The following is a 25,204-nucleotide window of genomic DNA, read 5'->3' on the forward strand; positions in this document are numbered from 1 at the left end:
CTGCCCGAGGACTTTCTTTCAGAGGACAATCATTCACAGGAACACAGGAAGATGTCACGTGAGACCAGCTCCATTTTGTAGTGTTTTGGGGTGATGGGTCAGAGAGGTTCCCTCTTGCCATGCTGATATCAGTGGCAATGCGACATTAACTCTCAAGGGCTAAAAATCAGGGAGAAGCACTTAGAAGACAAACCAGGCCATATACCTACGACCATCGTGGGAAAGGCAACGGAAGCCTGTGATGAGGAATGAGAGTTTCAAGACTCCCCAAAGACTTGGCCTCTGAACACCACTGGTTCCATACCTGGATGACGGTGCTCAGGAGTATACAGGTAAATGACAGGAGGCCATTAGAGCCTAGCCTCACGCAGGCTGTCTATTTATTTGAGAGTCTTACATCAGCTCCCTATCTATTTCACCACCGAAACACAAATATCTGTTGAAAGTCACTCGGCAATGCGAGAACCTTATGAAATAGGCAGAAAGAAGGAACAGAATGTGTAGAACGTGCAGCCTGCGGCATCGAACGCAACCCAACCGCACGCATTTGTCTACGTGTAAAGAAGAGGAACAAAACCAGAGCGATGACCTAGTTTACTATTTTTTGCACAGGTGTCAGTTGGCGACACCAAGGGAGTGGCCTGAAGTACTACAGTATTCTACAGGGGAGGAAAAAAAAACAAAACAAACAATCAAAAAAACCAGAAACAGAGTTCGAAGGAAACCAAAAATAACTGTGATGCAGCTCGCTGTTCTCAGAATGTATTCAAGGTAGCCAGCTCTGGCAAAAAATGCTACTTGGTGCCCCGGCTCAGCCTGCAATGACCCCCCCACTCTCCCCATACCCCCACTAAGCAGCCTGGAAAATGCAGAGAAGCTGCCGCCCCGACCAACCATCCACAGGCCGGGTGGGGTATGAGCCAAGTGAGACAGAAAGACCTCCCAGTTGGCGGCGTGAGCCAGGTGGTAAAGTCTTGTGAACTAGGGCCAACCTCTACCTTAGAAAAGATAAACACCAGTTAAGGCATTTTTATGATTTTTCTGAACTTCCAGATGAGTGTATAATATCTCCTGCTCATCTTGGAGAGTCCGTAGCTTGCCCCATTTCACAGGGATGGAACCAGAACACAAAAGGTAAACGAGCGACTAGCCTACGACACCCAACTGGTAAGGGACAGAGCTGGGTGACGGCTTTTCTTCATGGCTTGTTTGGATTGAGAAAAAAGTAGGGTTCGATTGCTACCTCTCCTGCTCCAAACGCAGGACTTTCTGAGATGCCCCTTCTGCTCCATCTGAAACTGTCGTGTTTCAAAGGCTCGGATACCCTTTCTTACCAAGCTTCTTGGAATTTCTTCATCCTGCATGGCCTCTCTTGATTCCGCCGATTCCTAAACCATCTCTCGACCTGGCGCTCCGTCAAGTTACACTTCTTTGCCAATCCATAAATATCAGCCTGAAAAGGGATGAAATGAATGAATAAAGTGATAAAGAGCAGAGTCAGACGGGCAGGCAGTCAAGAGACAGTGACATTGGGTCACGAGAGGTCGCGCGATGGAGGGAAGACAGATTCTGCATTTGACCTTGAGCCAGTAAATTTATCTTTTTTTTTTGCTATGAAACCACACACACACACACACACACACACACACACACACGGAGAATGTTAGCATCCCAGAACTCTGAATTACTGAAAGAGATCAATTCTCTATAAGTTGGTAGCAACCCATATGTTCGAATTGCATGTGTGAGCTCACTCATTCAGCTCAATTTTATTTAGGACCTCCTAAGTTTTTTTAGGGTACCACGTAGAGCATATCATTTAAGATGTCAATGAAATCCCATATCTTCATTTTTCCTATGAGGAAACTGAAAACCTGCGAGTTTTAGTAACTCGTCTAAGACTTAAATTAGCAGCAAAGAGAGAGTGAGAATTTAGGCTAGTGCGTGTTCTGTCATTTTACGTGATTTTTTTACTAGCTCCAAAAGATAATGCGGGAGAAACGCAAATAGGAATTGGCCATCACTTTCATGTTTGATCAGACGTAGAGTCTATTTCAAACTGGGCTCTGAAATAATTCCGATCATAAAAATAACGATCACAGAATATAATGATGATGACGGCTCCTCCCTGGGGAGCAGGAGTTGTGGGTTATGATTAAAATTGGAAACAATATCAACGATGGATTAGCGCGAAGGTCACAAACTTGAAGTTCTCCTCGGGCCAGACAGAAAACAGAAATGACCAGGTCTGTATCAGGGTTGGATTTTGAGTTCTCCTCCTTTTAATACAGTTTCGTACATTAAAACTCACTTCTCTGACTTCCACAGTGACGTGAGCTCTGTAATTTTTTTTTTAAAAACACCGGTCCTCTCGATTTTCCATTTTCCAATGTGAGTATGAGAAACACTTCAACTTCCTCTCAACTCGCTATGAGAAAAATAAAATCGCACCAAACTGACCCTCAGCTTCAGTGCTGAGGAGACAAGCAAAAGCCACATGTACACAGCAAACAGAAATACACACGTGCCGTCCCCAAGCTGTGGCCCACGATGAAAGCGTGGGCCCAGAATTTCGATGCGAAGTCGCCAGGTTTTCTTCACGTGGACCAGATACCTCAGAATAAATTTAAACCAATCGTGGACCAGCGTGAAGGCAAAACAAACCCTGGGGATACCCGCTGGCTGGACCCCAAGACAGACTGTGACCGCGCGTGTCGCTTCTGCTGTGCTATTGTGTCCGGTCTGTGTAATTGTTCAGGTTTATAGAGCGACAGCAGATAAAACCTATAGGAAGCTCTCAGGCCGAGGCCTGGCGAAGGGCTGACTGCAGCTCCTACCCGCCTCCGGAACCGCCAGCCCGTTATTTCACCTGCAGAGAAGAAAAATGAAACAAAAAACAAAACAAAACAAAACAAAAACGGGACTCAGCCCGTAGCGCACCGTTTCCCTAAAATGCCCTAACACCTATTCCTTTATAAGGCAAGGGTTCGCCTGCTACTGTTTTAGTTGCTGTTTTTTGTTTTTTTGTTCTTTGTTTGTTTATTTATTTATTTTTTACTGTTGTTTTGTTCCCGTGTTTCTGAGGAAACCGAGTTGGCAACTCCTTATCGGTGCCTACTCCTCACAGGCCGTGTGTCAGCATTTGGAGAAGCAAAGGAAGGGGACAGATATGGGCCTCCCCTGCCCAGGGTCAAGTTCGTCTGGTAAAGAAGAAACGAAAATAAAACCAAAAATTCTCATGAAATATCACGAACTCTGAGATGGCGGGAGAGGAGGACACCGTGGGAACTCGCTCTATGCAGGCGGTTCCTGGAAGTGACACTTCGGCTGAACCCCGAAAAATGCCCCGAGAAAGAGAGGATGAGGGAGGAGAGTGTCCTGGCAGGGGGACCGGCATGCGAGGTCGCCCGGGGAGGACAGCGTGGGTGAGCAGGGAGCACGTGCAGACACCGAGAGAGGAGGGTCGGTGTGGCTAGGGTCGCGCCCCCAAGCCGGGCAGCCCCATGCTCGTCACGCTCCCTCTCCGGAAGAAAGGACCCAGCAGGTGGCGGGGCGACAGGCAGAATATCCAGCTCTGGTGCTTCCTAGCTGTGTAGCCTTGAGCACGGAACTCTGGTCCCCTGTGCAAATCACAACGACAGCAGGATGCCCCATGGGAATGGTTAGGGTCTGGGGGCTCCCCGGGGTGAACGCGTTACACAAACGAACGCATTACACGTGCCATGCCAGTGCTGGAGACTGTGGCTGGACCACGGACAAAACCATTTAAGGAAAAAGTGCTCCTTCTGTAAAATGATTTGCCACCATGAACAGATTCCCCCAAACGAAAGACATAATTCAAATCGTGTTGCTGGGCCCATAGCAGAACATATTCTGAATCGCCGCGATACCATCTTCTATACAGTCTTGGACTGATAGGGCTCCGGGTCTAGTTTGACTGTTTTAAATGCTTTATGCATTCGATCACCCAGAAAGGCTTGGTAAGCCTCCCTCCCTGCCCACCTCCCACGCCCCCCGACTAGTGCCAGGCCGCATTCTAGGCTCCGGCGATCCGGCTGTGAGCAAATCAACGTCATTGTCCTTACACTAGAATTTTTCCATATCTGAGAACAATCCGATTTGATGATCCCATCATTTCTACAGATATCCGTTCAATAAATGAATCTAGAAGACAGCGATCGGACGTGATTCTGAGTTGTCTTTTTTTTTTTTGGAGCACAGATGAATCTGGTTGAAAGTCAGTCTTGGCCATACTGGCTCATCCACTGGATGAGCGTTACTGGAAACGAACGCCTCTAGAAGCATTTTCTTTTATTAATACATGAAATGAGCATTCGTTCGTCACCTACGATGCACAGAAAATTGTGCCAGATGTTATGGGAAGGGAAAGAAGGATAATTAAGAAACACGTGATCTTCCCTTTTAAGTCGGAAAGACATGTAAACACGGTCTCGGAGGAGTCGGCGTGAGAGGCACTGACTAGGTCACAGCAGTTGACCGTTACTGGACATCTACTGCATCAGGTGCGACTCTGAGTCCTCGATTCCATCCTTAAGCAGTATTATTGTGCTCACCGCACGAACGGGGACGCCGAGGCACAGAGCAGTTAATCTGCTCGTCTCGACGGACAGTCTGCAGCAGCCAGCGTACGGACCGCCCGGTCTGTCCTCACAATCGCTGTGTTTAGCCTGGACACTCTGGAGAGCGAAGGGATAAACTCGAGGCAGAGCCTCAAGGAGAAGCAGTGTGGCCTCGAGGAAGAGCTCGGAACGGGGGCCGAGGGACCTGGCTCCCTGGCTCCAAAACCAACCTCCGAGAGTACAGAGGGAAATGACCAACCTCTCTGGCGCTCCCATGTCTCACCTGCAAAATCAACTAAACCAGAGAGCTTTCTGCTCTAAAAATGCTTGAATCTAGGGATGCGACAAGCCGGCAAAACGGACTCCCCCAAACGAAAGACGGTATGCCCTCGTGAGCCACAGTAACTGGCTTAATGTCAGCCTCACGAAGCCACGTGTTCTTTAGATCTCTTCCAGAAGGACAGACTTATTTTTTCTACATCGATTCTCATTGTGTTTTTGCTGTGGAAAAGGGCTAGATAATAAGTTTGTCTGTTACTCGGTTATTTTGTCAATAACAGAATAATTGATCTGTTGGAAAGAGTTGCTGGTCTGTTATCATGGCTCTCTCCCAACAGTACATCTTGAAGTTGTTATCGAGAGAGAGAAATATATATATATATAAAGAGAGACATAAACACGTAGATAAATTATGGACACACAGCTGCCCATACACAGCCCCAAAAGAATCGTGCAAAATCACAGATCGAAACTCTCATGGGAAGTTGGTGTGCACAGTACTTCGGGGCCTCGTCAATACCATGTGATATCCTTCTGTGCTAACCGGCCGAGGATCGATCGATACAGTATACACTGAAATGTTTTCGTTTTTATTGGTGCCATCTATAACAGCTGAGGAAGCATCCTCAGATCCGCATACTCAATTGTTTCCAGAAAGTCATGTGTTACCCACATGTATTACCACGACAACATTCTGCCATTATAGGTTTGGAATACTTCGTCAGAGGTAATACCCGTATCTTGAAACAGCACGAAACATTTCTGAGTCTCCTGAGCAACCTGTCTTACCTCAGACAGATTTATGACCATCTGGATGACAAAATACAGACAAAACACTATCTGTCTGACACCGGCCAAGTTAATACGTGGAGGTATTACGAGATTATTTTAGTTTCACATCTGAAATCACTATTAAGCCATGTACTTTACCTTTCTCTATCATATTCTGTCTTCCCAAGTTCTAGTGCTTTCAGTCTGTGAGCATTTTACTGGACGATCTGTCTCAATCAGCGGCTATACAAACACTGACTCAGTTTTGCAGTCTACGGGTCACGTAAATGAGAAATCTTCATTATTTTCCTTAACCTTCTTGGTTTCTAATACTTTGGGGTTGATGTGTAACATTTCTTCTTTTGCCTCCTGCACATGTCCAAATTATATCTACACTAAACCGTACTGTGTGTCGATCGAGTTAGAACAATGACTTCCAGCCTTTGAAATATATTCCTAACATTCTGTTCGCAGACAAAGAAGTGACCTGGGCGTAATAGGAACAGCACTGGGCAGGAGACCATGGGCCGGCTGCCAGCTACAGATTTGGCCACGAACGGGCCGCATGACCTTGGACAGCTCATTTCCTCTGGCGGGAAATGAGCTGTCCAAGGTCATGGTTTCCTCACCTCGGTCACGAAAAGGAAAGATTACTTAGTCTCTAAATCTCTTTCAGCCTCTCTTTAACTGTCACAAGGTTATTGTCTCTTCATAGTAAGGAAACTTGACAAGGATCAAACTTTTTACCTAATTTTAAATATCCTAAGGAAGTTGACTTGAAAGTCTTGCAACAGCAAGTGTAGCACTATTTTTCCTGTTTTACACGAGGTACTGCCAAAGCTGGTTAGTCTTGAACAGAAACAGAGAATGAGAATGATAACAAGGACTCTCTGAAAGCGTCCTAAGTTTTCACAAACATTGCTTAATCATTTCCCTTTTGAAAAACGTAAAATGGTGACATTAAAGAATTAAAAAAAAAAAAACGTAAAATGAGGCTCAGCCATCATTGTCGCCAGTGCAAACAGCGGTATTTACATGAACGACTGCCACCTTTAAGGGCACGTGGAAATAAGGAACATGTGGAGAGAGCCTGTCACACGGTCCTCATTTTAGAAAAAAAAAGAAGTCAAATACAAAAGTCGGGAGCAGGACAAGCTCAAGACAGCGCTAGCCGGCCGGGAGCAACACCGCACGCTCTGCCTCCGGCCCAACTGCCCAGTTCAGGCACAGGTCCCCGCGCACTGAGGACAGACACAGTCGTGGCAGAAGCAACTGAATTCAGCAAATAAAGTTCACGACCCTGAAAAATCTACCTGTCCTAAGTCCGTTAGCATAAACTCTTGACTTTTTAAAATGACTAGTGATCACTGTCTGTGTTCATCACGGTGGGTGTGCCACGTTTGGAGAAGTTGATTTCATCTCTCCTTTTAATTGTGGAGGTATAAAGAAACTAGACCTGCCCAGACACTTTTTTTTTTATGACTATTAGATTAAAACCTTTTTCTATGGTACATGAATATGCAGCAAACTATGACATTTCATGAAGTACATACATGCTGCATGGTGAGGATAATTATGGCTCTCCTAAAAATTCTCTCTCCAGGGTAGGGCAAAGGCACAGTGTATATTTGAGTGTGTCAGGGCCTTGGATAAAATAAAGTGCCTTCACACGAAAGCGACCTCAATGGACACTTTCATAATGTGTGTAACGTATATTAATGGTGTCACAATCATCAAAAGTATCAGCTACGGGCTACTCTGTCTTAACAGTGATCTTTCTTGATTAGTACACGCTGTATATATCCTACCATTAAAATTAAACTTTGATCTTTATACTCAAACGATGGCATTAATTTTTCGTGTTCGGCATCGGAGTTGTACACAATAATTCAACTATTAATATCCGTCGTTTTATATTACGCTTGGAACGTTATATAACCTGTCCATAGAGAAGAAAAATCCAAACGAATCAAATTATTTGCCAGTTAACAGGAAGAGATTTCTCGCACAGATGAGGTAAGCCACAGATGACTGAAATATTGAGAAAGGAGATTTTTAAATCCCAACACACAGAATTTGCACTTACTTGAGATGGTTGCCTTGAGGAATGTTGGAAAAAATTCTCTAAGACAGTGTTTGGTGTGCTCTTTCGAACTTTCTCTTTAATGCCAAATGTTTTTGCTAGAGGTGTGGCAATAAACCTACAAACATAGGAAAGAAAGTAAGTTCAAAAACGGAGACTAAATCCACAATGACACCAGAAAACTCACTGCAACTCTAGATTACAAATGAAACTCAGTCACTGGCTCATGTTGTCATCAGGCGACCTCCAGCCGACATCAGCTTCGTAGAAGTTCAAGGAGAACAAATTTTGCGACCTTTTATATAAGCGATAACTTAAGAAAATAAAAGACTCGCACGGTTCTAAAATCCATTTTATGTAAACCCAAGTATATTTATACACAAGATCCAGGAATTGGGATAAGCTGTTCCACTTAGAGCTTCATTTTTAAGACTCTCAGAGATTAGAATAATAGTTTTGATATTAAAAGTTTTATTTGGTGATATTATCTTACGGAAATTACTATGTTCCTATGAGAAGTTCTAACTTACGAAAAAATGGCAAGACTCTTGGGTAAATATCTAGGAACAGGACTGATGGGTGGTATGGCAAGTGTACATTTAACTTTATAAGAAATTGGCAAATCGTTTTCCAAAACGGTTGCCCCGTTTTGCATTCCACCCAATAACGTGCCCGACTTCCGGGTACTCCATACCTTTGCCAACACTCGGCACTGCCGGTTTTTAAATTTCAGCAATTTTATTGGGTGTGCAATGACTTTCATTGATTTTTCATTCTAATCTTGATTATTTCCTAACTCCTGCATCTTAGAAGTTTAGTTGGCTCTCTATCTCTTCTAGTTCCTTCAAGTAGAAGTTTAACTTATCGATTTGAGATCCTTCTTTTTTAATATAGATGTTTACAGCTACAAATTTCCTTCTAAGCGCTGCTTTTGCTGCTCTCATAAATTCTGGTGCCTTCTCCTCTTTTATTCATCTGAAAGTATTTTCTAATTCACCTTGCGATTTCTCTGATCCATTGGTTATTTAGAAGTATGTTGCTTAATTTCCACATTTTTGCTGATTTCCTAATTTCTTTCTGTTACGGACTTCTAACTTCATTTCATTGTGGTCAGAAGACATACTTTGTATAATTTCAATCCGTTCACCTCTATCGAGATTCGTTTTGTGGATTAACATATGGTCTACTCTGGAGAATGTTCCTTGTGTACATGAGAGAAACGGGTATTCTGCCATTATTGGGTGGTGTGTTCTATAGATGTCTGTTAGACCGATTTGATTTATTGCGTTGATCGATTCTTCTATTTCCTTTTACTCTTCTGCCTAGAGGGCAGTGGACCACTCTGCTTTGGCCTTCACTTCCGGCTTGCACAGAACCACAAAGTCTTCCAGAAGCGAGAGCTTAGGCCCTTCCAGGTCCTTGCTGAACACGTGGATAGCTGCGGGCAAGCCCAAAGCTCTATGAATGACTGTGGCCTTCTGATTTCCAAGAATATGTCAGAACTTTTCAAAGTCCCCTATGGACATCCTACTTTCCAGCTAAACCTTCCCAAAGTTATTCAATTGCCTCTGATTGTTTTAGACAAACACCCCGAAGGAAAGGCTTCTTAATGGGGAGTTCTGAGTCAGGTCACATAAAGATGGCCTTGTGAACAGTATCTTCCAGGGGACCAGCGGACAGTCAAACAGTGACAACTCTCTGATAAGGAAGCTGCTCTGTCCCCTTCGGTGGCTGCCAGGCTGATGCTTTCCACTGAAATTGCAGACTGCTGGTCGTTCAAGGCTGCTACAGAGGTAAAAAGCACAGGACAGGAACAGAGCAAGGTAACACGACACAAAGCGTGCCGTTTTTCTCAAGAGAAGGCTGTTTTCTCGAATAACACTCACCGGGCTGCTGAAAGCCTTTGGTTAATTCTGAATTCTAAGAAGTTGATTTTGACAATGTTTGCCAGTTTTCTGACTGCTTTTGTGGAGGAGAGAATTTTCATAGGTCCTTACTCGGACATTTTTGTGAACCTCCAGTTTTCAGTGGGTTTAATTTACATTTTGCTCAATACTAATTATGTTAAACATCTTTTCATGTGTTCACTTGCCATTTGTATATCTTCTTCGTTGAAGTGTCTGCTCAAATCTTTTTACCCGTTTTAAAAATCAAGTTATTTATTATTCAGTTATAAAAGTTCTTTATATATTGTGAATTTAAGTCCCTCATCAGATATACACATACATCTGATAAAATAGAAACATATTTTTCATATATTTTCTCCCAGTCCGTGGTTTGTCTTTTCATTTTATTTACATCGTTTAAAAAATAACTCTCAAGGTATTTTTTGGATATCATAAAATTCACCATTTTCAAGAATACGATTCAGTGATTTTTTTCAAGTAAATTTACCAAGATGTACAGTCATCACCGTGAATCAGCTTTAGAATATTTTCATCACCCCAATATGATTCTCCACATGTATTTACTGTTAATCCCTGTTCTGTCTCACCCCTGCCCTAGGTAACCACTAATCTATCCTCCATTTTTATAGCTTTGCCTTCTCTGGATATTAAATATAACGGAATCATACCATATGTAGTTACTTATATCTGGGTTTTTTCAGACCTAATGTTTTTGAGTTCCGTCCATGTGTGCGAATATATTTGGAATTCATCCCTTTTTCTTGCCGACTGATAATCCACCGCATGCATATACAAACATTAATGAGGTCTGTGAAGAGCAAACTTTTTAGCTATTTACCAGAAGAAATAAGAACATATGCCCACGTGAATTCCTGTACTCGAATGTTCATAGCAACTTTATTCATAATAGCCCCAAATTGTAAACAATCCAAATGTCCATCAACCAGTTGGAGGATAAATAAATTGTGTTCTATCAATAGACTGAAAGATGAGTTGGCATGACAACGAATCACTGAAACACAGAACATAAAAAAAAAGGATCTCAAAAGCATTACGCTAAATGAAAGAAGTCAGACACAAAGATTGTGATCTATACGATTCCATTTACAGGAAATCCAGAAAAGGCAAAATCAGACTAACAGAAGTATGTCGGTGGTTGCCAGGAGCTCGTATTTGGGGAGGAGATCGACTGAATGGGGTTGTGGGGAGTTTTTCAGCTGATGAAAACCTCCCATATCATAACTGTGGTGACGGTAACGTAAGTGTATACGTTTGTCAGAATGCATCAGATTCTGGATGAACTTTACTGTATATAAATCATACCTCAATAAAGCTGATTTAAAAAATAATAATAATATGTCTCTATTCATCTTCCAGTTCTAACAAAGGCTCTATCTTCTGCCAGGTTGGTCCACGCTTGTACTTGAGACTTTCTGTGTTCAATTAAAGGCTGGAAATTTTAGTTCCGAGTGATCACTTAGCCCTCCGATTCGTTTTTTTTATAACCACAGAAATCGAATAAAAAATTTCCTAAGATAATCTGATAATATGTATAAAACAACTCAACTTTCATATGGACTAAGTGCTCCTGGAAACGACCCATATACTTCAGAGACATATAAAAACAAACTAATTATGCACCAGATGTACACAGAGCAATGTGGATAGATCGTAAAACACAGTGCCATATTTTAAAAAAAGAAATAGAATATGGTCTTATCGCTATACCATTTATGTTAACTAATAATACATACGATTTATGTTTATGTACCTAGCTTACTGGGACATACGAACAAAATGCCACCAAGTATATTTGAACTCGGCAGCAAGAAGGGGACTACGAGACGGGGATAAAAGGTAATTAGTAAACGATTAATTCAAACCAATCAATCAAGAGAAACCCTATACAGACCGAAGACGGCATGTTATGATTTGAAGAATATGATTAATTCCCCCTTTCCTAAAAAGTCTACATAAAACAAAAACTAAGATGTTCTTAAAACTAACAGTGTCTCAAAAAAACGTCTTCTGACAGGGTTCTGGGTAAATAATGGAATTGGTTTATTTATCCAACTTACTAGTTGAGAAATTTTATTGGAGAATACACTCATTGTCTTTAGTAGCAAAATAACACAAATACGAAAAGGTTTAATATGGTAAGGTTGCCAATCATATTCACTCAGTGCTAGCTCCTCAAATGTTAGAAATGAAGAAATTAGGAAAAATGAAAAAGCAAAGCAGAACCGAGCCAAGATGATTTATGCCATAAGGGAATACAGCCAATCTCAAAGTCAAGTGAAGTATAACATTCCCTCCCATAGGGTCACGTGAGCGTAAGTTATGTGCTAACTATACAGAGTGGATAATATACGTCCATAGCACCTTTGCTAATATGAGGAGCATATCAACATGAATTTAAGCAAGAAAGAGAAATGTGGTCTTGTTTTTAAAATGTCCATGATTCAAGCACAGAAATGACATTTTTAGTAGAAAGAGGAAATATATAAATACAGTTTTCTACTTCAGCATTTCCTTTTTGAATAAATCTAGAAAATCAATCACTTCATCTGACGGAAGTGTAAATAAGCATGAACAGATACTCGATTCAAAATCTATTTTGAAGAAGGAGAGGAGAAAGCAGCACAATAAATATCCGATAAACTGAACGGAAAATAGAAAGGAAATGAGAGGCCTTAGCTCTAGAAGAATCTTAGAGATGAACTTGCCTGAACTTTCATTTTATTGAAATGGAATAGGAAAAAAAGGCCAAACGAAGAAGAAAGAATATGAACTTCTGCTCCCACGGAAATGGTTCAAAGTGTGCTTCATTACCAGGAAAGGGTTTCTGAGGTTTGCTACTGCGGCAGAACCGGGCTCTCAGAACTGGGGTGTCCCATTCAGACACCCCCAAGAGCCCCCTCTTCACCTGGTACTGTATCACTTAACTGTGAGCCGAAAGTCTGGCAATCCCAGACTCCCTCTCCCTGCCTTTCAAAAATCTTTTTATAGAATAGAAGAAAAGCGGACCTCGGCCTATATTAAGCAAATAACGTTTAAGTAATTCTCCTAAATAGGAACGAGAGCCTGCTGCCATGAATGCTTCCTAGTTCCTCAGCGTTCGAAGCCTCTCTGACCAGACTTTGTCAGAGGGTTTTTATACGGGAGAACAAAGCATCTGGAGCAACGTGACCTCAGATAACACTGAAGTCGAACCTGTGTGTTTAGAGACTGTTTCAACTGGGGACAGTGAGTAGCAATCTTTTTCGAGCTGCTTTTCGGATTGCTCCACCTACCCCTCTTTACATAACGCCCGATTTTGCTCAGTGGACATGGTAGAGGTGGCAATCTATTCATCGCACGACTAAGTAAAAGAAAAAATGAGTGCCTTCTGGTTTTCCCGACTCCGCCCCAGCCTCGGACTCTGCTGGGACCATGATTTACTATGAGATAATGTGTTTATTCCACAAGGATTTAAGTCTGAGTAGCTTAGATCCCCTTTAAATCACGCTCCAGACACATAAAAGAATGCATAGAAGAGACCGCATGAACTAGTTAGAAACAGCTATTCTAGACCATACATCGAACATAAGTCACGAACTCAAATTTGTAAGGAAAGGGAATCCTTTCAAATGACCTGCCAGTCTGTTCTTTATCGGACTTCTCCGCTCTTGCTTTTATGGGAAGGGACATTACTTCCCTATTGTACATGGCTCCTGGCTAGGGCTAAAGGACAAAAATGAGCAACCAAAGCTCCTGGTCACTTTATAGAATGAGAAGGCATAACATAAACACGGTCCAGGACAAAAGACGCTTTCTCATGATAAATATGCCATAGTATATGCTGAAACATAGTGTCGAATTTACATAAATTGTTTAGTTCAGAAAATTTTACATTTGCTATCATCCCTTTCATCTTTTATGTATGATATCAGTGGTCTAATCTAATACAAATGATACAGAAGCCCTGGGAAAGACATAAACTTATACTTCGAAAAGCATGATTTCTTTCCCACATTAACTTTTCTTTCCTTCCGCTGCCTTAAAAGAGGTTAAGACACTGTTTTCTGTAGTGTCATAAAATGGAAAAAGCTAAGGGTGAGTTACTAGGAATTACAGTTATAAGGACACAGGAAAGATGACATAGACTTTACTTCGTCCCTTGAGAAGCAGAAGAACGGTCCTAGGAATTAGGGCTGCATTCCTTCCTGATTGTTGTTGGAGGGCCAAGACGGACAGTAACAGGTTGGTCCTCCACAGCTGTGCTGCTTTGGCAACAAAAAGAATTTTCTAGTTCACTGTCCTGATCAGAACATTAAAAAAACAAACAAAAAAAAACCAAAAAAAACAACAACAACAACAACAAAAAAACGGAACTGTCCGCTGAAAAGGAGGAAGTCTGCAATGCAAATAAATAAAGGGCCTGGATGCCAGATTCAAAGACCAGACACATGCAAGAAAAACAAGTAAAGGACAGTAAAGGGTAACTAGCTAATCCGGTAGCGCGGTGGCAAAATTCTACTTTATTTATTTATGCATTCTTTGACAAATCCAAACATATGAGTAAAAAAAGTAAGGAGAATTAACTGTCAGAAAGGAAGAACATTTTCAGATGTTCTCAGCTAGGGTTTAGTGGTATCCAGGGGCTTTCTCTTCCTCCCAAGAGCGATAGCACATTGTTGGCCCAAGTGAAGATGTTATTTTGCAAAAACCTTTTGCAGAGTTGGTCAAACGAACTCTCAAGATAAGGACCCTGCAAATGGTCACAAACATATGATCTGCATTACGGTTAGTCTTGGACAAAACGATCTCTATCAGGTTTTGTCTTAAGTTTTTCCAACTCTTGACATCCGAATATTCTTTTTGCTCCAAAAAAATTAATGTGCTAATAACAGTTTTTTGAAATAGAGACAAGTACGGAGATTACAGATGAACATTTATCTCTTGTTATCACAGCACTAGTCCAGTTTTAAAGAAGATGGAAGTAATATCTATTTAAAGTAAATTAACAAAAACGAAGAAGTTTACTTTTTCTGAGAAAGCGTATAAATATGTATTATTTGATTTTCTGATACTTTGGAATGAAGGGCTGCTATTAAAACTTTTAATGAACATTTAAAATAAACTATGCGATAAAGCGGTATCAAGCTTGGTCTTTAACGAGCTGTGTTTGCTATTTTATAGGCATTCTCAAATGGTAATGCGTTCCCTGGTCATAGACACTTCTAACACTGCCTCTTCGGGAATGCGTATCCGCTGTCAGACAGCATGGCATATGCAAGGTGCACTGGATATCCACCCCAGGCTGTCCTTGACCCTGATAAGCTCTGTGATCCTCTCAAACCGAAGTTTCTTTACTGTAAGAAGAAAGGACTCTAGGAGATGGCGTTTTTAATTGTTATTTGTTTAGCTTCTCGGTCACGCTTGTGCCTTCGATTCTGTGAACTCGTATTCTAGAGCTGGGACAAAGAAGAGGAGCGAGAAGGAAAAACACTACTTACTTTTCAAAGAAATGTCTGATAATCAGCAAGCCAAACGCGTACGGAATTGTCATATACAAATGAGAAGGTTTCACAAAGACGAGTCCATCGTGGTCTTCGAGATCCGACCACATTATTGTTGGAGGAAGCCAGAATCTTTCCAACCAAAACCATTCTTTAAACGTCTGGAACATTCTAGAGAGATGAAAAAATAATACGTTAGACTTGTAAAACAAACACTTAAAATTGAGATCACATTGAGAATTTTACTCAAAATACCTAAACCAGACAATTCTGGGGGGGAGAAAAAAAGAACGGAACGGAATAGCATCTCCGAAAGGGTTTCATGACTCTTTGTTGCATTAAATATGAAAATTACCCAGCTAATACTCTCGGGACAATTTTGGCCATGATATGACAAACTGAACTTTAAAACACCACCGTTCACACTTTCTGTATGACACGTATTGACATTATGGGTATTTATCGTCCTCTTATATGATTCTATGGTATAAAAAAATAATTTGATAATAATGTCTACAACTTCAACACGCCAGAGGTCAACCTCATGAAAGTTCCAGATATGTACAAATCTTTACCAGAATCCTAAGCGCTTCTCCAGGAGATAAAGGACAAACACATTTAACTTCATATTACAATAAGGAGTTCTAATTGGTCCAAACCAACAAATATTTATTGAGATTCCACTATCTGCAAAGCACGGTGGTAGCAGTGAGGATTCAAAATTAAAAAGAGAGTGTTCTTGACTGATAAAGCTTATAGCCTTGTAGGTGAAGCAGGCCTGAACAGGTGACTTTGACATACTTTTTATTAGGTACAGTAAAAAAGGTATACACAGGACACTGTGGGAACAAGATGGTGGGCAATCGGCCCAGCCAGGAACTGTCAGGGATAGATAACTAGAGCAGATGATCCTTGAACGTCTGGAACAATAAGTGGAAATAGACCAGGACACGGCAGGAAAATAAGAAAGACGGAATAGAAGTTTTAAGAAGAGAAAGCACTGTGATCAAGTAACCGGAAACACAAAAGAACACAGAATTAGATGTTCTGATGTCATCATCTCGGCCGTGGACCATTTCGGTCTTGACGTTTTGACCTGAAGGATGTTTCGATTTCATTTTTTCAAAGTTAATCAGAGGAAAGAGTCAAAAATATCCTCGGATTCCAAACAGAGTGGTCAGAATAACTATGGAAACTTCTGGATTTGTCAGTAACATGGTGCCCGTGGGACAAACCAGCAGCCTGGCACCAGCAGGGAACCCCAGGTGGGGTGATGGCCACCGTACTGGCTACCGTCTCAGTTTACCATCCTGGCGTAATTGTCGATAGCGCCCCCTTTCTTCCAGAAGGGTTCCAGTTGGAGCAATGAACCACGTGGCCACTCGCTTCGACAGGCCCGTGGGGGGCCCGCGCTCCATGCTGGGGAGCTTGGGCTATAGCTAATGGAACCCACTGAAGCGTATCAGGCAGAGGGGTATATCGGTCAGATATTTTAGAAAGGCCACTTTGGTCCTCTGTGAGCCCATACTGTGTCCTCGTGCCCCTTAGAGGACGGTGCCCTCCCTGGGAAGTTTTCTACCCGGCGGAATGAGGGCTGCGTTACAGTCGCAAGTGCCCCGGGCCAGGCACACACGCGACAGCTCTGCTGGCAGCGGCACGGAATACACTCCAGGGGCGGAGAGACTGCAGAGCCACCGGGAGCCTCAGGCACTGGACGTGACGGGACACGGGCGGTCGGGGCCGGAGCAGTGGCAGCAGAGGGCTAAACACGGTGACAGCAGTGCCATCCCCGAGACCACACGCGGGACCCGCACCGGGCAGAGAGGGAGTGAGGCCGGGAGAGACGCAGGAAACTCGACGGACCGGAGGTCAAGAGCGAGTGAGGGGGACGTGGGCCAGAAGGCCCGGGACAGTGGGATGGCGATCGGGGGTGACACCGAGCGGGCTAGGGCGCTAGATCCCCGCCTCAGATGAGGAGACTGCACAGCGCGGACCCCGATATCCTTCAGAAGAACCCCAGCCGAAACCAGTAACTGAACCCCGGTGAGAAGATTCCCGACCTCGCCCCGTCTGTCGCGCGCCGTCCAGAGGAGGCCCCTCCAGGGTGGCGCCACCGAGGCACGCACACGCCCGCGGCCCCTTCTCCTGTAGTAACCCCTTTAACATCATTCCCACCCCGGGGCGAGGGTGGGTCCCGTTCATACGGCTGTAAAACCTGGTAAAGATCATCAGGAACGATTTACTGAACACGCCCTGTCCATCAGGCGTCCGGGCGACGAAGGAACCGGATGAGCCCGGACGCCGGGAGCTGACAACTGAGAAGGGACCGACGCGGACAGGGACCCGGGGGGGCCAGCAGGACTGAGGAAAGAGGCGTCAGGAAGGCAGAATGAACACGCTTCGGTGAGAGCGCCCAGAACTCAAGCCGGGTCGCCCGGGCCGGCTGACACAGGTGACCCGAGGAGCCAACTCCGAGAGAAAATCTGCTCCAGATACGGCCCAGAACAAGATAAAGGCACAGGTGTGAGTCAAACTCCGGCTCAGATGCAAACTCCCCAAAGAGCTCAGAAACCAGCCTGAGCCGCGGGAGACTCTGTGACGGGCAGACCTTGTACTTGGCCTTGTCCCGCACCCATTGGAGAGGCATGTTGTCCGGGAAGTCTGTTCCTTACTTTGTTGGCTCCAGATTTAACTAGGACTCAGGGGACCAATAGCGATGACAACGAATTAGATCTTCTTTTGATATTATTATAATAATTATTGTACAAAACGGTTGGCTCGCTCCTAAAACGTGACTGCAGGCAGCATAGATTACTTTGTCCAGCGGGAAATATACATATTTCTAAATAATACTGAACAATGAATAGTTACTAAGTAATGAATAAATAGCTTAATTTTATAGTTCTAATTACTGAACTAAAGAAATCACTTACGGTGGTTATGTGGGAACTGCCACTCTAAATACTGCCCTGCGTGTCACACGCAGGTGATGAGTCAAGATGTGTTAAGAACCAACGGTAACTAATTCCCAACAGCCAAAAACGATTAAAGAGAAATAGGAGAGAATTCAAAAGTTGAGGGCGGGCCCTTGGAAAACGTAGTTCACACCGAGAACAAAAAGTAAATCTACATTATTCACTCACGTCTGCCACCAAACATCAATTATTGCTGCTTCGGAGTTAAGAATCCCTCCTTCATACCCTCCATGAAAATCAGCTCAAAAGGAAGCACGTGTCTAAACATCAGGGCTAAAATGATAAAACCCTTAGCAGACGATCTGGCAGTTGATCTTCATAAGCGTGCGTTTAGGCAAAGCCTTCTTATTTCCTATGGCACCAAAAAGCAAGACGACGAAATACAAAACAGATTAAAAAAACCCGTCCGGCTCTTAGCCTCTGCTGCCCTAAGTGCCTCCAGCATCCTTTATCGTCACCTTAACCTGAACCGAGGGTACCAAATGTGCCATCTGGAGGCAGCCCAGGTCCCAGCCCCACAGTAGCACGGAGACCAGCGTGGTTGCGTGGAGTTCTCGGAACGCCTGTCCCACGGTGAAGGCCCAGGTGGACGGTCCTCCCTTTGCTGGGAGTGGGCCCGGGACGGCCTGGCCGGGTGGATTCTCCCAGGACTCCGAATCCGGAGCTGACTGTGGCGTCCTGCCCAGGCCGCAGCTGCTGCTCAGCCCCGTGGGCCCCCTCGCCTCCTTGGTTTCTCCTGTCATCCCGGTCTGGGCCACCACCCTTCCCCTGGTGCCGCGAGCCACTTCCAATAAAGTCCTGTGTTAGTAAAAGAGGTGGATTCGGCCGCTTGCGACCAACAGCGTTAGCCGACACGCCTGGCCTTTCTCCACCCTCTTCTGGGAGAAGCTGATAACTCCAATTCTGACCCTTAAATTTAGGATTTTCTTCCGCTGCTCAAACAGAAAAGCAGGAACGCCCTGAATAACTGAAGACGGGCAGGTGGCCTGCAGCATTTGTCAGCTTAGCCTCTGAGCTCATCTTGCTGACAATGTCACTCATTTGTCCCGCCCTTTTTCCTTCTTCCTTCCTTCCTTCCTTCCTTCCCCTCCTCCCTCCTCCCTCCCTTCCCTTTTCCTTCCTCCCTCTCTCTCTCTCAATCTCTCTCCCTCTTCTCTTTCTTCTTTCTCTGTCCCTCTGTCTCTCTCTCTCTTCTTTCTCTCTCTCTCTCTCCCATTTTTGCTCCTGCTCTGCCTGAATTTCAAATCTGACTGTGGCACTCGGTCACTGCTTAAGCTTTTGTTGTTGTCCTTTTCAAGGTACAGCCTTCGAAAGACGCTTGGTAGATGACAGAGCACCCTTACAGACACGATGAGCAGAATGATTACTTTATTCTGTTAACCATCTAAATAGCGCGATACTCAAACAATACGCAGATGGAAAGAAAGTATTGACATGGAGAGATACCTGTGATTTTAAAACCCCGTTAGTCACTGCTCTAAACAAACAAACAAAAAAACCCTGAGCATTTGAAACAATGAAGCTGCCATTCAGAGACCTCAGCCCACCGACGCCCTCAGTGAACCCACAGCCCACCCCCACCTTTCTTCATTCAGCTCAACTCAACGCTCTTCTGGCAAAATGAAAAACTGTCAGCTCAGCTGACGGCTTGGCGTTCTCCGGGGAACAAAACGCATTTATTCTCCTCGGCCCTTCCCAGTCCTTTTATCTCTCAGCGGCTACCCAAAGTCCCGTTTTCCCATCCCGTGGACATCCCCCAAGCACTGCAATTCCCACTTACATAAAAATATCTGAAGGAACCACAATTTTTATTTACATGAAAATTCGAAGCTATTTTTCAAAATAAGAAATAGCAGTGAGAAAAACACCTGCAGTTATTTTTTTTATTTAGAGAAGCATCAGCAATGAGGTGGCATTGGAGTTCGGCGGTCTGCCGCCCGCTAATGCTGTGGAAATCGCAAACCTTATTTTCAACTCCAGCTGCCAGTCGTTTGCAGAGAGGCAATCTAAGTAATACGAGTTTTCTGACGCGTTATTTTCGGATGCGTTGTTTTCCGACGCGTTATTTTCCGACGCGTTATTTTCTGACCTCATGAATACGGAACTCAATGGCGTAAGGCGTAAAGGAAACCTGTTGGGTCACTTTCTCAGATGAACGCCACTAAATCTGACTTTAGGACCGAAGAAATAAAACCATTTGGGCCAAAAGTCGATCACTGTTTGAAGTCGCATTTTTTTTGTAAAGTACTAAAAAATGTGGCACTTGAACTTGAGCTGAGCTAAGGACTCCAGGTCAGGCTGGGCCTTTGGACAGCTTCTGGCAATTCTCCATCCATCCCCTACTGCAAGTACCACGTTGGCCAAGAAGATAACTCTACGGAACACATCTCGTGGACAGAGGAGACATGGGAAGTTAGGTAGACACGTCGAACTGGAGTGAAGGTGTGTTCCTGAGCGACGAGGCGAAAGAAAGACGCTCTCGAATGTCTCTGTCAATGTCTGTGATCTCTGAGTATCGTTACGGCTGCAGTATGTGAGAGGCGGTGTGAGCTTTAGGTGCTGGGTGACCGGATCTCGAGGGACCAGCGTTCTCCGATGAAGGGAAAGTCAGCTCTGGAAGGGCGGGGACTTGGGGCTTGTTCACTGTCATATACCCAAAGCTCACCACACAGTAGACGCTCAATAAGTGTTTGCTGAGTGAATGAATGGAAGGTTTACCGAGGCTGCACATCAAGAGTGATGTTATGGCCGAAATGTTATCTGACTTAATTATCTACAAACGGCTTCATTTTTACTGGTTGCAAACAATTTTGAAAATTTGGTGCAGGGGTCAGGTAAACGTGTTTATCTACACTGAGTCTGTTTGTGTTTTCTTTGGCACTAATGCCAAGAACTAGGCCGAAAAAACTGGTCATGGCTTTGAGATAAAACGAAGGAAAACATTAGCGGCTACTTGCTTCTTGTCAACAGTGTCAGGGCTGAGCCAACTGTAAATTCAGGGACTTGACTCTGAAGGGTATTTATTATGCTGAACTTGGTGCAGAGAAAGCCTATAAATACCTGGCCTTATAATTGTATGAGAACCAAAAAGGCAAAAAGAAAACTCTATATTTCGTGTAGAGAAGTAATTAACTTATGACAAGATTAAAAACAACTTTAAGTCCTTCTCTCCTACTGGATTCGACGATGAGATCAATTGAAAACCTCCAAGAAATTCAGAACAGACTTAGAGACTTAAAAAAGTAAAAATTCAGAGCGTTGGTAGCGAAAGCATGGCATCGCCTCAAAGATGTCACTGAGGGGTACCGGGGTTCCCTCGGTATCCATTCCTCCTGCCCTTTAGTTACACGCCTCCCACCCGCTGTGTTTCATCTGGGCACGTGGCTGTCCTGCCACGTGGGTCAATATTCCGCAACCTCCCTTACGGCGAGATGTGGGGTGCGTGACTATCCGTGGGTCGGTGACACAAGAGGGGAGCTGATTGGCGTAAGCTGCCCAAACCCCAAGTGGCACGTCTGGGTTCCTGCCTTCCTTCCTGACAGCTGCACACGGGCGTGGTGTGTGGACCGTCACATGCGAGAGAAATAAACTGCCATCTCACACGTCCCCGGATTTTGAGGTCTTGCTGTTATAATGGCTTAAACTATACCACTAATTAATATCTAGGGAAGAAGACAATGGAGAAGTAAATAAGAACTATACTTTATGCTTCTAGCTAGACTAGAAAACTTGGAGACTTCTGCTCATCAAAAAATATATATAATCATTAAGAGAATCAAAAGGCAAGATGCAGACTAAGAGGAAATATTTGCAATATTTGCAATATGGAAAGACTTGTCTTTGAAATATACAGAGAACTCCTACGGCAGAATAAAAGGGACTTCTCCACGGGGGCCTGGGCTGCTTTCCATCCATATTCTGCCTCATGGGGGCGTCCCAAGTATCAGCTCCAACCAGCAGGCTTCTCAAATGGGGCTTATGCCAGTTATCGACCTGCTGCCTCTCAGCTTCGAATGCACCCTTTTGCCTGCCTGTGAAATGGATCTGGTCCCTTTATCTGTCTCGCCCTGTCAGTTGGCCTTGGCCAGGAGAGGGACGTGGGGAGACCCTGTGGGAGGAGAGAAATCTGCTTTCTGGCTCTGGCTGAAGGCTCCAGCCGTTCCCCGCAGCCAGAGAGTTCCATTGGTGCCTCCCTGAGTTTTGGGGTGGTGTCTCCAGTAAGACACCCCAAGAGCAGCTCTCTCCCCAGCACCGTAGAGGGCAGATTTCCAGCAAGTTCCAGAGGGCTGGTACCGAGGCAGCTCGCTGTGCTCTCCCACGTGTCTGCGCATCCGCCCTGCGGGGGCCCCTTCCTGGCGTGCCCTAAGCCGGCCCCCACTGCATCCTAGGGCTCTGATTCCTACACTGGTTAAAGTTCTGCCTGCCAGCGAATCCTGCATCGCTCCGATCCCCACGGGACGCAGACGACCGTGACGGCAAAGGCCAACCGTCTTATTGGGTATCTTACTCAGATACTAACTGACAAACGCTAAAGTTTTTGGAGCACGTCGAAAAGGCCTCTGAAATTCAAATTAGAAGGGAGAGGCTTCTTCTCTTCCCTCCTGATGCCATATGGAGTCTTCTCAGGAATTCAAGGACGACTTGAGATGTCAGGAAGGTGACCTTCTGCCTCTTTGCTCCCACTGATTCTAAAAGTCAGGGTAATGTCTAAGCTCACCATCGCTTTCTGCCGGGGCGACACTTCTGCATTGCTAGTAAACGTAATTGGCACATTTTTCCAGGGAAACTAATGAACCCCTAAAATGCCAAATAAGCACTTGGCATCTGTATGGGGGTCGGATTTTCTTTCCAGCCAGGGCTACCCCCTGGTGCTATTCGCTTTAGGCTGTGTTTCCCTTGGCTCTGTAATAAAATTTCACAATATGCCTTGATCTAGGTTCCTGACTTAAACAGCCCCTTCCTAATTTAAATATCGAGCCAGTGAAGTTTTAGTCCTAGAAACACACAAGGCAGAGCGGTTGTTTCCTGTTGTGTGCATTAGAAACCCTGGGACTTGGGGTTCGGAGGCAGCTCCCCGTCCTGCCCTCCACGTAAGGGAGAAGCTCGCAGCTCCCCCCGGACGGTTGGGCCCATCCGCCATCCAGGCCCACGTGTGTCACCTTCCCCTCCCTGCACGGTCCTGCGAGCCAGGTCGGCTTTCTGTCACTTAAGAGCAAAAGGCCAAGTCCTGTCCCGCCACGGGGACTGTGCGTGGACTGGTCCTGCTGCCTAGAACGCTCCTTGCACACGACCTCATCCCTCTGTCTCCTCCTTGTCCTCCGAGTCTCAGTCAAGCATCTCTAAGATGTTCACCAGGGCGTTCCACGAGGCCCGGTCCCCCGCCGCGCCCGCAGCTGAATGAAGTTCTCGTGTTAGCCGCTGCCACCCCTCCCCGGCCTTTGTCTTCACAGCATATATCAAGTTGGTGATCAGATCTCTCCATGCTGACTTAACTGAAGTCGGGCTCCCTCCCGAGACGTCAAGATCCGTGAGGGCAGGGGCTCGCGGTGGCATCCATAAGTTGGCTCGCGGTATGGATACAAACGGGAAATGCTCCGTAGATATTTGGGGAGGCGGAGAGCACAGTGGTCACATATATGGACTTAGGAGCCAGACCGCCTGGGTGTACAGCTGGTTCTGACACTTAACTGGCTATGTGCCCTTGGACAACTTAATGTCAGTTTCCCATTGAAGAAACCGAGATGATAAGTGTACCTCTCATTAAAATGATAAAGTGAGTTAATATTTGTAAATCACTTCATTACATGCCCGTAATGGAGTCAAGCTATTAAACATCACGTTGCCCTTTTAAGGAGAGGAATCAGGTAACTTTTCAGGACCCCAAATTCCATAATCGACACCTATTAAATTAGGAGAAGTTATGTACGAATAATCAGTGCTAACTATGATATAAATGTATCACATATATCATCTAAACATAAATGCAAAACGATTACATTCATACACCGCCCTTTTGAAAACTGGATAATAAATTTTAGGAGTCACTAAAATGTTCAGGCTTCTCTAGAAATACAGGTAAAGCTGAACGAAAAACAATTTTACCTATAGTTAATAAGTAACATCTCAATGTTACTAAAAACGGTTTTTCAAATCTGGAATGTTTAAGTACATTTTGAAATGTTAACTGTGTAATAACAGTCAGCTAAAGCTGACTACGGGAAAGTGTTTATGACATGTTAAAAACAAAGCTAAAATTTTATATCTGCAGTTTGAACATATGATGGTATATGAGACCTCGCTACATAGTATACTATTTTATACATATCTGTGTACATACATATAAGTAAAAACCAAAACCAGAAGAAAACATGAAAAAATAACTGATATGTTAAAATAGTAAAATACACGCCTAGTTTCCCCGACTCAAATGTGTTAGGAAGGTGATTTATTTCACATTCATGTTTTTAACAGGCTAATTTTTAACAGTAAATGTTTCATACTCAAAAGCTAAGAGCCGATTTGAAGTCAGGCAAGTTTGTGACCGATATAAAACTCATCACGGCCTCTTTACACACACACCACACACACACACACACACACACACACACAGAGCTATTAGAATCTTTTGTATTCTAACAGTTTCAGAGAAAAAAAAAATGTGTTTCTTAGTCCACAGGAGACAGGCTCTTGACAGCTATCTATAAACTGACTCTGGACTCTGGAGGTAATAAAGACAAGACAGAAGATGCCGTTGGGGGAGGCAGCAGTTACCAGAATGTCGTTCTGGGTGCCGACGACCCAGGCATTAGCTGACAGAGGGCCAGAGCCCAGCCCAGGGCCAAGAGCGCTGAGTGACAGGGGAAGTTTACTTAGACTGATACCATGCATAGGGACTTGCGGAAAAACAGGTATGACTGAAATCGGGAGGATGTGAAGCAAAGGTGAGCAGCCGTAATTACCGGGGGGAAATGCAAATCCTACTGTTTAAAACGAGGGGCCAAGGCGATTGGGAGGGGACCTGTGAGAAAGTCACACAGGGCTGGTAACCGGTAGTGCCGCCTTTAAAAGGAGGGTTCCCTTCCCTGCTGTTGTTTGTTTGTTTGTGTCT

At 44.3% G+C, this 25,204-nt stretch overlaps 1 protein-coding gene across 1 annotated transcript in view; it reads right to left on the reverse strand.

The window, feature by feature from the left end:
* The window catches only part of CERS3 (ceramide synthase 3), a 69,571-nt gene extending 54,280 nt beyond the window's left edge, over positions 1–15,291 (reverse strand). The window contains exons 1-3 of the mRNA XM_039844095.1: positions 15,119–15,291; positions 7,717–7,831; positions 1,335–1,453 (exon numbers count right to left, since the gene is read on the reverse strand). Coding sequence (XP_039700029.1) covers positions 1,335–1,453; positions 7,717–7,831; positions 15,119–15,291 — 407 coding nt within the window. The remainder of the gene's footprint in view (positions 1–1,334; positions 1,454–7,716; positions 7,832–15,118) is intronic.
* Positions 15,292–25,204: the final 9,913 nt, after the last annotated feature.

This window comes from Pteropus medius, unplaced genomic scaffold (assembly GCF_902729225.1).
Source record: "Pteropus medius unplaced genomic scaffold, Ma_sr-lr_union100, whole genome shotgun sequence".
NCBI classification, from domain to species: Eukaryota; Metazoa; Chordata; class Mammalia; order Chiroptera; family Pteropodidae; genus Pteropus; species Pteropus medius.